Source organism: Drosophila rhopaloa, unplaced genomic scaffold, assembly GCF_018152115.1.
Source record: "Drosophila rhopaloa isolate 14029-0021.01 unplaced genomic scaffold, ASM1815211v1 contig_115, whole genome shotgun sequence".
NCBI classification, from domain to species: Eukaryota; Metazoa; Arthropoda; class Insecta; order Diptera; family Drosophilidae; genus Drosophila; species Drosophila rhopaloa.
The window spans coordinates 17,112,665-17,127,232 of NW_025334990.1; the positions used below are offsets into that span (position 1 = coordinate 17,112,665).

The 14,568-nt window shown below is 48.8% G+C and overlaps 3 protein-coding genes across 7 annotated transcripts; 1 reads left to right on the plus strand and 2 right to left on the minus strand.

Moving 5' to 3' along the window:
• Positions 1 to 2: 2 nt before the first annotated feature.
• On the minus strand, positions 3 to 7,448 carry LOC108048862 (ATP-citrate synthase). 5 transcript variants are annotated; one of them, XM_017129791.1, is made up of 9 exons: positions 7,328 to 7,448; positions 6,102 to 6,267; positions 4,252 to 4,437; positions 3,464 to 4,190; positions 3,082 to 3,405; positions 2,357 to 2,555; positions 1,026 to 2,259; positions 613 to 953; positions 3 to 549 (listed from the first exon to the last, which is right to left on the minus strand). In XM_017129791.1, exons 2-9 carry the CDS (start codon positions 6,258 to 6,260, stop codon positions 381 to 383), a joined length of 3,339 nt encoding a protein of 1,112 aa, XP_016985280.1. In that variant the 5' UTR covers positions 6,261 to 6,267; positions 7,328 to 7,448; the 3' UTR covers positions 3 to 380. The 5 variants fall into 5 exon arrangements, with proteins under 5 accessions (XP_016985280.1, XP_016985283.1, XP_016985282.1 ...); XM_017129794.2 differs by lacking the exon at positions 7,328 to 7,448 and adding an exon at positions 6,354 to 6,530 and having other exon boundaries at positions 2,357 to 2,504; XM_017129793.2 differs by lacking the exon at positions 7,328 to 7,448 and adding an exon at positions 6,354 to 6,530 and having other exon boundaries at positions 2,357 to 2,507.
• Positions 7,449 to 8,376: 928 nt separating this feature from the next.
• Positions 8,377 to 13,542, plus strand: LOC108048903 (transmembrane protein 131 homolog). The gene is given in 4 exon segments (XM_017129847.2): positions 8,377 to 9,126; positions 9,180 to 12,768; positions 12,771 to 12,875; positions 12,940 to 13,542. Coding segments are annotated over 4 exon segments (4,728 nt in total). The 5' UTR covers positions 8,377 to 8,541; the 3' UTR covers positions 13,389 to 13,542.
• LOC108048908 (ubiquitin-fold modifier-conjugating enzyme 1) lies at positions 13,534 to 14,321 on the minus strand. The gene is made up of 3 exons (XM_017129853.2): positions 14,092 to 14,321; positions 13,726 to 14,025; positions 13,534 to 13,667 (listed from the first exon to the last, which is right to left on the minus strand). The coding sequence occupies exons 1-3, from the start codon at positions 14,212 to 14,214 to the stop codon at positions 13,596 to 13,598; spliced, it is 495 nt and encodes a 164-aa protein (XP_016985342.1). The 5' UTR covers positions 14,215 to 14,321; the 3' UTR covers positions 13,534 to 13,595.
• Positions 14,322 to 14,568: the final 247 nt, after the last annotated feature.

Sequence of the window (14,568 nt, forward strand, 5' to 3'; positions counted from 1 at the left end):
AATTAAGCTTTTGCAACAATTTATTCTCTTGTTGGCTAGACAATTGTGAGCATCCAAACTAAAGTATAAAAGTATCAAATAGTGTTATGTACTGATGTGTTGTGCGGCCCGGAGCACTAGATTTCACTAGGTCTAGATTCCAAAACCCCAACTGGCTCCGAGACACGCACCACTTACAAAAACAACGAGGGTATGATGGTAACTTAAGAACTTTAAATGCAGGTTAGGTGAGAGGGGAAGGGAACTGGGATGAGGCACATGCGCGGATAGAGACCTCTTTGCCTAACATCATACATCTGTGCTTAACTACAACAACTTCCGAATAATATATGCTTGTGTATACGTAAATATATAACACCGTCGCGGGTCCATCTACCCGCCTAGTTGTACTGCTCGGGAATGACGTAGGAGATGTCATCCCACGGATGGCGGTACAGGCCCTGTTTGAGACGTTTCTGGTCCATGTAGTGGCCAATAAATCCTATGCTGCGTCCCAGCACGAACAGTGAGTTAATGGCACCCACATTGATGTACTCCTGTGCCTCCTCACTGAAAGTAAAAAGTTTAGATTATTTGCCGTTCATTAAATCACTGGCACCTCCATCTGCGAACCTGGTAAATGAGCCGCTGTTGCGCAGCATGTCCACGAAAGCGGTGGCTATCACGCCGTCCACATTGAGGATAAGATTCGGTTTCTTGTTGGTGGTGATCTTTTCAACCTCCAGGGCGTACTTAAGCAGGGGACATGCAGGGAAATTCTCCAGCACAAACTCCTTGATGATCTTTACGCGCACATCCGGGTTGTTGATCGACTTTACTCGATGACCAATGCCCAGGATAAGCTTGCCCTCCTTGCGCATCTTGTTCACGAACTCCATGGGGTGCAGGTTGGTGTCGTAAGCCTCCGAGAACTGTCGGGCTGATCCGTCAAGTGCACCTCCAAAGCGGTCGCCCTGTAAAGAAAATCACAAATATGAGTTTCATCTATGGAGAGATGTTAAATCGAATTAATTTAGTTAACTTACGATGGTCAGCAGACCGCTGACGACTGAGGATACTAGGTCCTTGCCAGCACGTGCGCACACAATGGTGTTGTGAGCGCCAGAAACGGCTGGTCCGTGATCGGCAGTGACCATCAGGCACATCTCAAAGAACTTGCACACGTAGGAGGGCAGGCAGCGCTGGAACCAGAGCAGAGAAATGACACCACCGATGCCGACATCCTTACTCAGAACCTCGCTGATGGGCATGCCTGCGTAGATCAACTCCTGGCCACGTTCGTCACAAATAGAGGTCATGAAGGAGGCGGGCTTGCGGATAAGACCCAGCTCCCGGGCCCACGAGTAATCCATGGGCACGGTTGGTGGGGGCACCTCCTCCTTGGGCACCACGCGACCAGTCTTCACAAGCTCGCCGTAAACGTGATGGATGAGCTCACCTAGCGTATCAAACGAATCTGGAACGTAAGCGCCGGCATCTCGCAGGCCCTTGTTCTTAGCTGTGGCCGTCTCACGATCGGAATTTGCGCAGGATCCGGCGTGGCCAAACTGGACCTCGGAAGTAAACATGCTGGCGCAGGTGCCAATGCACCAGGCCACCAGTGGCTTGGTGATGCGGCCATCCTTCAGAGCGGCGCACACGTCATATTCCTCAGTGCCACCAACTTCTCCTAGCAGCACGATCAGCTTGGTCTCGGGATCGGCCTGGTAGCGCAAAATGTGATCCATGAAGGTGGAGCCTGGATAGCGATCACCTCCGATGGCGATGCCCTCGATTACGCCGTCGGTGGCCTTTGAGATGATGTTGTTGAGCTCGTTGGACATACCTCCGGAGCGGGAAACATAAGCCACACTACCTGGACGGTACAGTTTCGAGTGCAAGATGTTGTCTAGCATACCGCCGGTGTTGCCAATTTTGAAGCAACCAGGCTTGACACCTCCCACGGTGGCGGGTCCAATGATGGCCACTCCCTTCTTGTCCGCTTCGATGATCAGCTTGCGGGTCATGTTCTCCGGAATGCCCTCGGCGATTATGGCCACTGTTCGGATCTGGGGGAACTCGAGAACCTCAAGGGTGGACTCGTAGGCGCTGCGCATTGAAGCAAAGTTGACCATAACGTCGACCTCCTTGTGCTTGTGGATGGCATCGGACATCTTTTTGTATACGGGAATGAGGATCTCCTTGTGGCCCCAGTAGTACTTCTGCTTGTGGTCCCCGGTGAAAGGATACACCATCGCCACCACAGAGGGTTCATCCCGTCTGAAAGTTGAAAATATAAGTATTTGAGTGGAACAAATGGTTTAGAGATAATCCCTTCAATTGCAAAATTTGTGGGGCATTTAGGACTTTAACTAACCTGCAGATAAAATCAAAGTCGAGCATCGACTGCACCGCCCGCTGCTGCATGCCCCACACAATCGCCTTGGTGGTGTTTGAGAAGAACTTTCGGTTCAGACTCGATCCGTTGCGCTGAGCACCGGCGGCGACCACGCTGTCGGCCTCATCTGCTGAGATAGGTGGTAGTTTAATCGGTTTAGCTGCGGTCGGGCTCAGGGCTATCCCAAATGGAACGAGTCGAGAGACGAGAGTCGAGATCGATGTCGGGGATCGATTGGATGATGATGGAGGAGCAGAGAGCGAGATCAGGACGTGTAGAAGATTGACAAACCAGTACGAAACACAAAGACACACAGTACACTAACACGGGGATATGAGGGATCAGATCAGGTGGGATCGGATCGGGTGCAAATCGGTTGGTCAAACGAGCAATTCAAATTGGGTTTGATTTAGGTATTAATTTGGTGGTGGTTAATGTGTTTTGGTTTTTTTAAATTTGTTGGTGAGTGTGGCGACAAGATTTGTTGTCGTTGTAGTCGAGGGCGATCAATGCAAACATACAAAATACAGAGAGAAAAGAGAGAGAGATCAGATAAGTGAGATCGATCGATGCTTTGCAGTCCGTAGCAGGGATACAAACAGTTCATGGGGTTACAGCTAAAATGGATTAGTGATATTCCGGGTTAGCCGCACATAAACTCATCAAACACCCAGCTACATCACATTCCATGGCGCTCCACTTACCGGAACCGGAGCCCAGAGCCTCGGTGGCATCGCTGGCCGCCTTGAGGTCCGCTTGGGCTTGCTGTCCGCCGGGCAACAGGAAGTTAGCCGTGGAAAACTCAACGCTGGCTACCTGGGGAATGGGTCGCTTGCCCAGAGCCATTCCACAAATGGCAGTCATGTGTGTCTCGGGTCCAAAGACGTGCAGTGGGATGCCCAGGGTACTGCCAAAGTCACGCATCCTCCTGAGTCCCTCCTGGTAGTTCGGTCCAGCGCGTCGCACAAAGATCGAAACGTTGTGCTCCGCAAGCTTAGGCTGGAACTCGCGCAGAGCGGTGATGATACCTGCACAGAGAATCACATTTAGTTTGATTACTGATAAGATAATGGAACAGTTTCTCACCTTGGAAGGTTGCCGCTACGTTGGTGAAATTGGCAATGCCACCTCCAGTTATCAGCACTTTTCCATCAGGATGCTTAGGCGAGGAGGTCATCAGGTTGAGGATCGTCTTGGCATACTCGTAAGTCTGCTGCTCTGAAGGAGCTCCACTGTATTCCCCATAGTTGGCCAGCTCGGATGCTCCGCCCAAATCGCAGATGGTGTCCGAGTAAATGACACTGGCGCCACCGCCTGCCACCATCGTCCAGATGCGCCCGTTACGATTAAGAATCGTCAGCTTGAGCGAAGCACCGCTCTTGGCGTCCAGATCTGCGATGTAGGCCTCCTCAGGATAGGCATCCCGTCCGAAGGGTGGTGGGTAGTCAATCTCGCCCCACTTGGGACGGCAAATGAAGTCAGCGGTCGAGTCCAGCTTGGCCGCCAAATCCAAAATGTACAGATTGTCGGCTGTCACCACCAGAGGGTTAATCTCCAGATAGGTAAAATAAAGGTCTACGAAAGTTGTGTACAGAGCACTGATAAACTTGGCAATGCGCTCCTTGGTGCCAGCATCCTTGACCTCCTTCAAAAGCTTGCTCTTGACGTCGGCCAGCGACAGTGTGGAGTTGACAGGCACATCAAGTTTCACGGCCTTGGCATCCACATCGCCAATATCCACGCCACCCTGGTGATAAAACAGGATGGTGTCAGCGGCGCGATGTGAGTAAATGCACACGTACATCTCCTCAGCCTAAGGGATTAAATATAAAAATTAAAGATATATTTTAAGCAGGAAACCCTTGAGAACTTACATCCGTATGCGGTACAAAGGGCTCGATGATAAAGTTACGCAGCTTGCCGACGGCATTGCCGATCTTCTGGTCCTTGTTCAGGCGCTCGCCAATCCACTGCTTCACCTGCTCAAAATTTTTCTTCACGCCAATCAGACCCAGCTTTCCACGGCGCTTGATCAGTTGATCGGGCTTGACCACCAGCGGCTGCAACAAAGAAAAGGACGGTGCTAATTAAATGTGTTTTAAAAATAAAATAAAATAAGCGACAAATCATTGAACTTGAGCCTTCTGAGCTCGGCGTCAGCAAAAAGCCGGTTCCAACAATCAGCATCTGTCGGAAAGATCAGCCGATAGCGCCAGGGGTCGTTCCCGCGTCATTGGCAATGACAATGCCAGCAGTACTCGTACCCTTACCCGAACTTGTACTTGTGCCCACACAAAAACACATCTCGGCTGCTTATTAGATGATCGTACGAGTAAAAATTGAGCAAACAGTCCGAGTACAAAATGTCATCCGAGTCGTCAGGCGATCAACTTTGTATTGTAATTATAGCCCAAAATACACTCTCCATAGCACTGTGGTTACTCGCCATTTTCCTTGGATTACTTTTTTAAATTAAGGAAATGGATTTTAAAAGTTGCATTTATGTTTGTAAATACTATCCCTAAATTTATTATTTTATTCGGCTGACATTAACCATCCACATTACTCAATTAATGTTGCACGAAATTAAAAATCGAGCAATTATTTTTTACTTAACGTTATAAACAAGCCACTGTGTATTGTTTGTCTTGGTTTGAGTTGTATAGCCGTTAAGACCAGAAGTGAGTGTTTACCCTCACCTCAGTAAGTTAAACATTGTTATCAGTGGGGATTCTTTAGCAAATATAGTCACTTAATTAATATAAGTATTTGGGTACCTCCAACGACTGGATTCTCCCAGAAGATTAAGATAAGATTATGCCTTTTTTGAATTTCTATCATACGTAAATTCCCTTAAAAAGAGAAACGCCGTTCATTAAATGGGATTTTTTCAATAGATTTGATTTTTACCTTTTGGATTTTGAGCATACGAATTCGATAGAGAACGATAAGACTAAAAATTGGGACGCTCCCTCTATAATCAACAAATATGATAAGATTTCAACTACTTGCCTTTTCAATGATAAATGTTCTTGTGCAAAAACAAAAAACTCGATAGATAAGAATGCGCCTAACAAAATTTTCCTCAATAATAAAGCGTAACCGACCATGGGTTAGTAACCCCAAAGTGCAACCCCATTTCTATCAGATACGACTTCTTCCTATTAAATTTAAACAATATTTAGATTAGAACAAAAATAAACAAAACATGATTTTTATGATAGAAGTTTATCTGAAAAAACACAACATATTATTTTTCCCGAATTGCCCACTCAACCTCAATAACAAAGCGTCACCCTCAAAATAAGTACTTGTCTCCCGAGAATCCCAATCTATACCCACGCACGCTTATCGTGCTAGTAAATGAGGTGAGTCTGATCCGCCGGCGGATAACCGATCGTGCCAAGACCACGCCATGCCACGCGACCTGCAGCTGAGAGCCGGGCGATCTGATAAAAGCACGGGTGCGCCATCGGGTGAGTTGTCCGCCTACGACCGTCCGTCTACTCTGCAGACTCAAGCGAATCACTCGCCCGACCTGCGCCCAAATCGTGCTTATCAGGAGCGCGCTTAGTCATCCGTCGGCAGCGTGGTGGACGCTCTGCGGGGTCAAGTTCAATGTCAATCCCGCCGAGCGTTTGTTGTCGCTGGCCCAATTGTTGTTCCTGCACATCGACTGATTCGCAATCGGCAAGTTCCGCGGCTATTTTTAACTGGCACTCACCGTGGTCAGCAGCCAGGGCTGGTCGACGGCGAGCTTGGACCAATCTGTTGTGGAGTTCACTGTGGCAAAGCGGCAGGTGGCCGCGCCAGCGCCGTGGCTGTTAAGGTGGCGGTTCAGGATGTCCTTGCCGGAGGCCTCCGTGATTGCTTTCGCCGACATGATGGAGCTGTAAGAAGAGATCGGAGAAGTCTAGTTAAGATTTGAAACCCAGCTTGAAAGACGAATAGAGGAGGTTGTCGGGTGCGCGCGTACCGTTTGACTTTGCCTGTACTTTCAAACTTTGATTTATTTACTTAGAATTGATTAGAGCGAGAATATGTGCAGGTGCAATAGGTTTCGAGTTCGCTTCGAAGTGTGCGTGCCGGGGTTTTAGCTATTGAAATCTGGCAGTTAGTCAAGTCAACCAGCACGTCGTGGGTCTGGGAGTAAACTGAAATCAAATACGCGCCAGCACCAGCCATGAAAATGAAATGAGCCAGCAACAGGCGTATTCTGATTTCGATTTCGTAGCGCGGCTTCGTCTGAGACTTCGGGTCGGGTCTCTAGAATTTCGGGTGATATACTCGTAGCTCTCGCTCTCTTCGAATTACCCAGAGATTAGGGCTACAACGGGATCTGACCCTGGACCATTATGTGGGGGAATCTACGGGTATTTCGGAACCGGTTATCATCACCAGTTAACCAGCAGTCAGTGGGTCACTTGAGCAAAGGGCTGAAACTTTCTCCGAAATACCAAGTGGTAGAGCTTTGCTATTGCTCGCAAATCTAATTCGAAAAAGAGCACATTTTAAGGGGGTGATGACTTTGCAAGTACACATGGGTCTAATTTACATCTGGAAACGAAGTTCACGCCTTGCTGATGCGTATGGAAATTGGAATCGGCGTGCTGGTGAAACTAAAACCGAAACTAAAATCGAAAACTGGCGCGGCGGCTTTGGGCGAATGTTGTAAGCGGTGAAAGTGGGCAAAATCAATAAGGCCGTTGCATCACCATTCGTGGGTAAAATAGCCGTTAGTCTTCGCCACTATTTATTGCAAAACGTTTGCAGATTTTCGCATTAATATTTTTGCAATATTGTGCGGATATGTGTGTGTGTGTGTGTGTGTTTGTATAGCAGGCCGAACGATCATGTTTTCTGCTGTTTTCCACTAATAAAGGTCCGATAAAGGGGTGGATATATATATGAAGGATTACCGAGGTAATAACTGATATGATATAAACTCACTTTATTTATATCAGCACACGACCTGCGATTTACTTTAACACGTAAACTAAACTGCAACTTTCTTTTGGTTGTCGTTTTTTTATAAACTAGTGATGGCAATTCGTGGCGATGGACGAGATGCGATAACTCTTTCGGATACACGGCGATATATTTGGATTGCCTTGGTTAAATCTTAGAATTTCGATCATTCTTTTCGGCGCATTTACAGAAAGCCTGATAGTATGTTATATAAATTATTAATATCAATAATGAAGTCAGTTCCGTAACGAGTGTACTAATAAAAACCAAGGTATTGTAGAGAATTCATTCAAAAACATTAATATTTTGAAGATAATAAACTTTCCAAAACATTACCAATTAATTTAAAAAAAAGAGTTTAATGCCATATGATACCATTTTTCATCATACATGTTTTTTATTTTGTCAATTGCACTAAAAAAAACTTGTTACAAAAATGTGCCATTCATTGTCATACAATATCCAAAATATTTTATTAGAATTTATCAAAAACGAAATTTTAATTTTGTTTCAATATGTGAGACTAAACTATATTCGAATTCTTTGTATATGTGTATGTACTGTCAATTACTGATGAGTCAAAGATCTAAAATTTAAAAACATTTTAAAGTGTGAAGTTATATGAACGCAATTGTTATGTATATAAAGCAACGATAATATTTGAGACACCTGCTGCTCTTTGATCAATTAAATAAAAATTCCTTATTTGTTTTATTTATTTATTTTTTGCCATATGGCAAACCCTCTTCTCTTCATATGTTGGTATGTACTACAGATCTTTGAGTCATATTTAATTATGAGTCAAAGATCTGCCATTTAAAAAAAAGTAAGATAAGAAGTAATAATAAAGTAAAATAAGAAGTAATATTAACGCAATTGTTAAATATATAAACTGGCTATAATAATTAAGACACCTGCTGCTCCTTGATCAATGAAATAAAAATCCCTTAATTTAACGGTATTTTTGTGGTATTTCGAAATAAATTCTTCAATGCAAATACTCATTGCCGGATGGTATATTTTATCTTTTACACCGCGGTCACACCGAGAAGCGATAATAATTTTTGGCCGATATTGGATAATATAAATAAAGCGCAGCGCCAAGGAAACCCCGATCGAGACTAGCAGCTGGACAGGAAGTGAGCCAGCCGGAGCAGCGCAACCGCCGCCCACACACACACACAGGAACACTCGCCATGTCCACACAAACGCAGATGAGGCCCCTCCTGCGGCTATTCGCAGAGCCTTTCCTGCTCATCCTGATCTTCCTGCTCACCCTGGGCGCCCACGGCGAAAAGGTGCTGCAGCTGCAGGAGGGCTTCCTGGGGCGCCAGGAGCCGCATGTCCAAGACCTGGGCCAACTGCTGCGCGACCTTCGGCTCGTGCCATCCCGCCTAGACTTTGGAACGTGGTCCGTTGGTCAGGCGCGCTCCCAGACGGTGACGCTCTTCAATCAGCACGCCAACCGAACGCTCCAGCTAAATGCGGTGGCCGGGCCAAGTCCGGCGTTCTACAGCAGCTTCCTGGGCACCAGGGAAGTGCCGCCCCAGGGGAATACCACTTTCAGCGTGGTATTTCTGCCGCGGCAACTAGGCGCCATTGCCGGCGACCTGCTCATCCACACCTCCTTCGGCCAGGCCGAGTTGGCGGTGCGGGGCGAGGGTAGTGAGTGTCCGTACCGGCTTAAGCCTTTGGTGGGGATAAAGGCGCCCATGAATGCGACGCTAACGCCAGAGATCCACATGTATAATCCGCACGAGCGACCGCTGCAAATACTCGAGGTAGGGTACTTTAACACTATTTACATCCAATACTTATGACTTTCTCTTCGCAGATATACAGTAGTGGCGGCGAGTTTCAGCTGGAGCTACCCAGCGGTGGTTCGGAAGGCCCTCAAAATCTGTGGGAGATTCCACCACACACTTTGAAGCCGGTCATTAGGATCTCCTTCCACGGCCGCACCGCCGGAAACCACAGCGCCTACATACGCATAAAGATCGCTGAGCAGGAGCTGGATCTCGGACAGGAGAACGTTTTGGTTATTCCGGTTGAGTTCGAGATCCTTCCACGGCACTCACCCTACGCCCGCAATCCGCTGGCGGACTTTGGCCGTGTGGCCACGTTAAATGCTCCGGATGCCCTGCAGTTCAAGCTGGATGTTCGGAACGATCAGAGCCGCCTACTCTTCGGCAGCTACCTGCGCCAGATTCCTGGCCTCTCGTTCGATGCTAACAACACGAGCATAGTGTTGGATACCAGACTGTTCGAGGGAAGCGAAACCATTAATGATCTGCTGGTGATCAGCAGTAACCAGTCCAGTTCCAGTCTGGAGGCGGATCAGCCATTCACGGTGCTGGTGCGGGCAGAAATTTTCCATGGAGGGCTTTTCCTCGACGGAAACGTGACAAAGTTTGTAACAACTTCGCCGGAAGGCGGAGAGGGTCCGCCGCTGGAAAAGAAGCGATCGCTGGTGGTGCGCAACAACTTCGCCATGCCGCTTATCCTGTTCAACGTGAGTCTCAGCGAGCCAGTGGACGAATCCATTTTAGAAGTAACCCTAGTGGGCGATCTCAGGATACTGCTGCAGCCAGGAGAATCCGTAGAGCTTCTGCGCCTAAATCTGCTTAATGACCAGGTGCCGTTTAAGTCCTACCTGAGGATTGAAACAAACGTCACAGTCTTTAAGCTTCCCCTGGTCTCATGCAGTGGGCGCCTACACGTGTCCACGCAGCCATTTGTGCTTAACATTTCCCAGGAACCTCCGGAGGAGGAGGCATACAACCTGGAGCTAGATCTGGGTACTGTGCCATTCGCCGAGATGTCGCGCGACGGATTCGTGATTCTGCGAAACGAAAATCCTGTGCCCGTGAAGATAACCAACTGGTTTTTCAAACACCCAAAGACCGTCTACTCGCAGAGCACCTTCCTAGGCTGTCGGTCTACGGAGAATGAAGAGCTGCTAAGCGGCGAGAACGAGAGCAAGCGTTGGCATTTATGCTCGGAACTTCGCGCCGGTGACAGTGCCGTATTCAAGGTAGCCATCCAGACGTATGAGGCGGAAGCAACGTTTGGAACCCTTAAGGTGTGGACGCCGCACGAAGTTATTCGCGTGCGGGTCAAGTTCGAGGCCTCGGTGGGCCAGTTGGAGATTGAGCAGGAGCAGCTCAACTTCAAGAACTGCTTTCCCGGTAAAATGTGCACCGCAGTGCTAAGTATCCGCTCCAGCTTCACACATCCTGTGCACGTGAAAAGCATATCCTTTGCCCTTCCGGTGGGACTGCGTTTTAAGGACTTCAATGCCAAGGGCACTACGATTGCGCCGCAGACGCTGACTAAAGTGGGACGCATCTACTTCGAGCCAGCGGCTGTGTGTCGGAATCAGTGTTACATCAAGGAGTCTACGAATGACCTAGCCATTTTCCCCAGCGTTCCAGGAGGAGGCGATGGAAGCGGGGGCGTTACCAACAATAATCTCCTCTATGACGGAGTGGAGTTGCGGCAACGCACTGAACTCTTTAGGCAGTTGCGACGCCAAATGTCATCCGTGTCTCTGACATTGCATAGCGAGGAGCTGCCGCCGTTAGAGCTGGACTTTTCCATCGCCATCGAGTGGCCGAAACTGGTGCAGTTCCAGCCAATCCCGCCCACGCCGGCTATAGAAGTTGGCCAGGTGCAGCGCCAATGGATCACGCTGACGAATCCCTCTCAGAATCCGTTGCTGCTCGATTACTTCCTGTCGGATCCGGCGTTTGCTCGCCGTACCCAGCTTTCCCTACCGCACGAGGTGATCGACGTGAGCTCCACGAGTTGCTATCTGACGGATAGGGAGGTTTTCTCACTGCCAGAGGCCGGGGATCCCATCCTTCTGCCAGGAGGCGGCAGTCTTAACATCCCTATTACCTTCAGCGCCCAGTCGCCGGAGAAGTACTGCACCCTTCTGCACGTGAGAAGCAATCTTACACTTTATGAGGCCGTGTGGCTGCAGGCCCGAGCCGTTCAATCGCAGTTCCGTTTTGGAAACCGTCGGCCGGGATCGGCGTCGCCGTTGCTCTTTGAGATGGCCACCGACCAGTTTCAGGGCTGTCAGTCCGGCAATGGAGCAGTGGTGGCCACTCGGAGCTTTACGGCCCGCAACTCAGGCGTAATCCCCATGAGGATCGAAGGCTTTCTCATTGGCTCGCTGCCATGTGAGGACTTTGGCTTCAAGGTGATGGACTGCGAGGGTTTTGATCTTGCCGAGAACGAAACCAGAAAAGTGGAGATTGCCTTCAGCGCGGACTTTACTTCCTCGAGGGTCAAACGCTCCCTGACGCTGCTTACGAACCTTACCTACGACATCAGCTATCTTCTCCTAGCACAAATGCCAGCGGAAAGCGTGGAACTGTGCTCCTCTCTTTTGGCGAGACCTGGTTGGGAGTCCTCCCTAAAGAACGCCGCTCTAGCAGTGCTCCTGGCTAGCTTTGGTCTGGTTTTGGTGGCGGCTGTCTTTGACGCAAAAGCCATCATGGCACAGCAGAGTGCCTACGATGCGGCCAGGAACAAGGGACCGCTGCAGCCTACGTTTAATCTAAGGAATATAGTGAAGCTGCAGGCAGAGGAGGCGGCGGCCAAAGCGGAGGCAGTGCAGCAGCAGCAGAAGGCCAGAAATGTCCAACTTAAGGAACTACGCAAACGGAGTGCCCAAAATGCCACAACTAAGTCAAAGTCCAAGACCTCCTGGTCACCATGGAGCATGGACATAAATGCGCTGAGTAAGCACCTGCAAAAACCCAAACCAAAGACAGTGGTAAGCACTCCAGTCACACCTCCCGCAGCTGTTGCTCCATTACCGGAACCAAAGCCCCTAAAGAAGTCTTCGACGCCATCGCCACAGGCAGTTCCCGTCTCAGTTCAAGCTCGGCCCCAGAAGAAGGTGAAACCAACTGCTGCAGTCGTTCTTGGGGCATCTAAGCCGAAACCGGAACCCTCGACACCCGTTGTAGAGCTATACGAAAAGCCGTTGGTCAAATCGAGTCCACCTCAACAGGAGAACATATCGCCAAAGCCCAATAAAGCACCTGAGCCGCGAGTCCTCAAGGAGCAGAACGGATCGGCTAAGAAGCCGATAGGGAAGACACCAGGAAGGGAACGGGAAAGGGAGCGCCGCAAGGATCAAAAGTTGACAAATGGCTCAGGACCTGGATTGGGATTAAAAAAGCCGGAGCGGAAGCAGCGCCAGAAACTTAACTTTGGGCAGACTACAAACAGTGCCTCGCCACCAGCTTCTCCAGAAGGACTTAAATTCATAAGCTCAGCGTGGGAGATGAACAGTGGAGCCACGTTTCGGGATGTGGTGCACACCAATAAACTTCCACCAGTTGACAACGGCTTTGATAGGAGTCAGGGGTCGTCTTCGAGTGACCTCGGACCAATCGGCGACAGCCGCAAAACTCCACGCCACCGGCTGTGACTTCGCTGTGGAAGCCTCTGTCAGCTACGGCCAGTAACTCCTTGTTTGCCAACGGAGAGGTGGATTATTCAACAGCAGATAGTGAGTAAAAGCTGAGATCATGAATTTACTAGTTCTTAATTTATTTCTCCCTCTCCTCCAACAGCTATCTTTGACCAACGGGAACTGGAAAGGCAGCAGTGGGAGCGCAGCGAGTTGATCATGCAGCATCAGCTACTTCTCCAGCAGGCTCAGAAGTTGGAGATACAGCAGAGGCAGCAGGAGAAACTCCTGCTGTGTGCGAATATGGAGCCTAGCAACTGGGCTAACAACTGGTCGCCACTGGGATACTCCACCTGGCCGGACGCAACTTCCAATTTGGGAGTGATGCGTCCTCCACCAGGCTTAGAGCAGAACGCACGCCAGACGCACAACCTTGCACAAGAAACGGGCTTAGCGGGAGCGGCATCTGGAAATGGGACTGGAGCTGCACTCCCCGGCGACGGTCTGCCCACGCAGTACGATCCCTTCACCTCGCCAAGCTCAATTTGGTCCGACACATGGCGCCAGTCCTCGCAACGCAACAACAACAACAACCACAATCACATGAACTAAGGGAATGACGAGGAGCAAGCTCACTGATCAAACCGAATCAACCAAATGAAATTCTTACCATATAGACAACTAGGATACGCGACGAAGGAGGAACGCAGAATGATCTTTTCCAATTTGACTTTTGACTAATAAACGCAATGATAAATGACTTTCATATCAAACTTTGTTCATTGTTTTGTTGCCAGTAATTTTATCTAGTTTAGTTAGCTACTTTTCCTTGTACGTGATAATGCCCTTCTCAATTAGGTCCGGAATCTCAACGGCCAGCCAAGGAGCGAGCTGTGGGGGAAGAGTTATCAGATATCTATGCAGCAAGAATCTCGACGGAAATACTTACACCAAGTGCCATGGCATGGGCGATTCCGAACTTGGGCACATTGCGTGCCCACAGGGGCTTGAAGTGATCCGTCAGGCAAATCTTGCCTCCTCGGTACATCTTCGCGGTTTTGCCATCGAGCTCCGGCAGAGCAATCTCCGGCGCGGTGGTGGGGTACGTCACTGGAATGTCGAACTCCACGTCGAATTCGTACTTGAGCAGATTGTGCATGTACCAGCACTTGCCGAACCACTTGGTGCCCTCCTTGTTGGACTCCAGTCGGAACCAATCGCTGCCGGACTGCTTGTTGTTCTCCACGTACTGTAAGTAAGTAAAGTGATGGAGAGGTAGTAAAATCTTTAAAGTATCACTAATTTATCTGGGTACCTTGATCAGTGCCTGGTACTCCTCCTTCAGCCGCTGCACCCACACATCCTTTTCCCGTGGCCCAGCGCGAATCTGCAGCAGGGGAATGTTGCTCAGCGTTTTCCGGGTGCTATCGTCTACCATCTCGTCCGGATTATGGCCAAAATTAAGGAAAACTCAGGGGAAAACAAAAGCGTTGAGTTGACACGTTCACGTTTGGGCGTGCGAAAGAGACAACTGCAACAGCTGAGCGAGGTGGGTGCAAGCAGGCACGTAGTTCAAAGCTTTTTCAGGGGGCTAATTTAAATCAATCCAGGGGGAAAACTTAACGTAGTAAGAATAAATTCAAATTAATAAATTAAAAAACCTTTCTTCCAATTGCCTATAGCCCATGATTTTCAAAGGGTTATTATTTACATTAATGCACTGCTATTCAAACATGTTATTTTCGTGTAATAAAAAGAAAAGTAATTAAGGCGGGAAATTGTAAACAAGAAA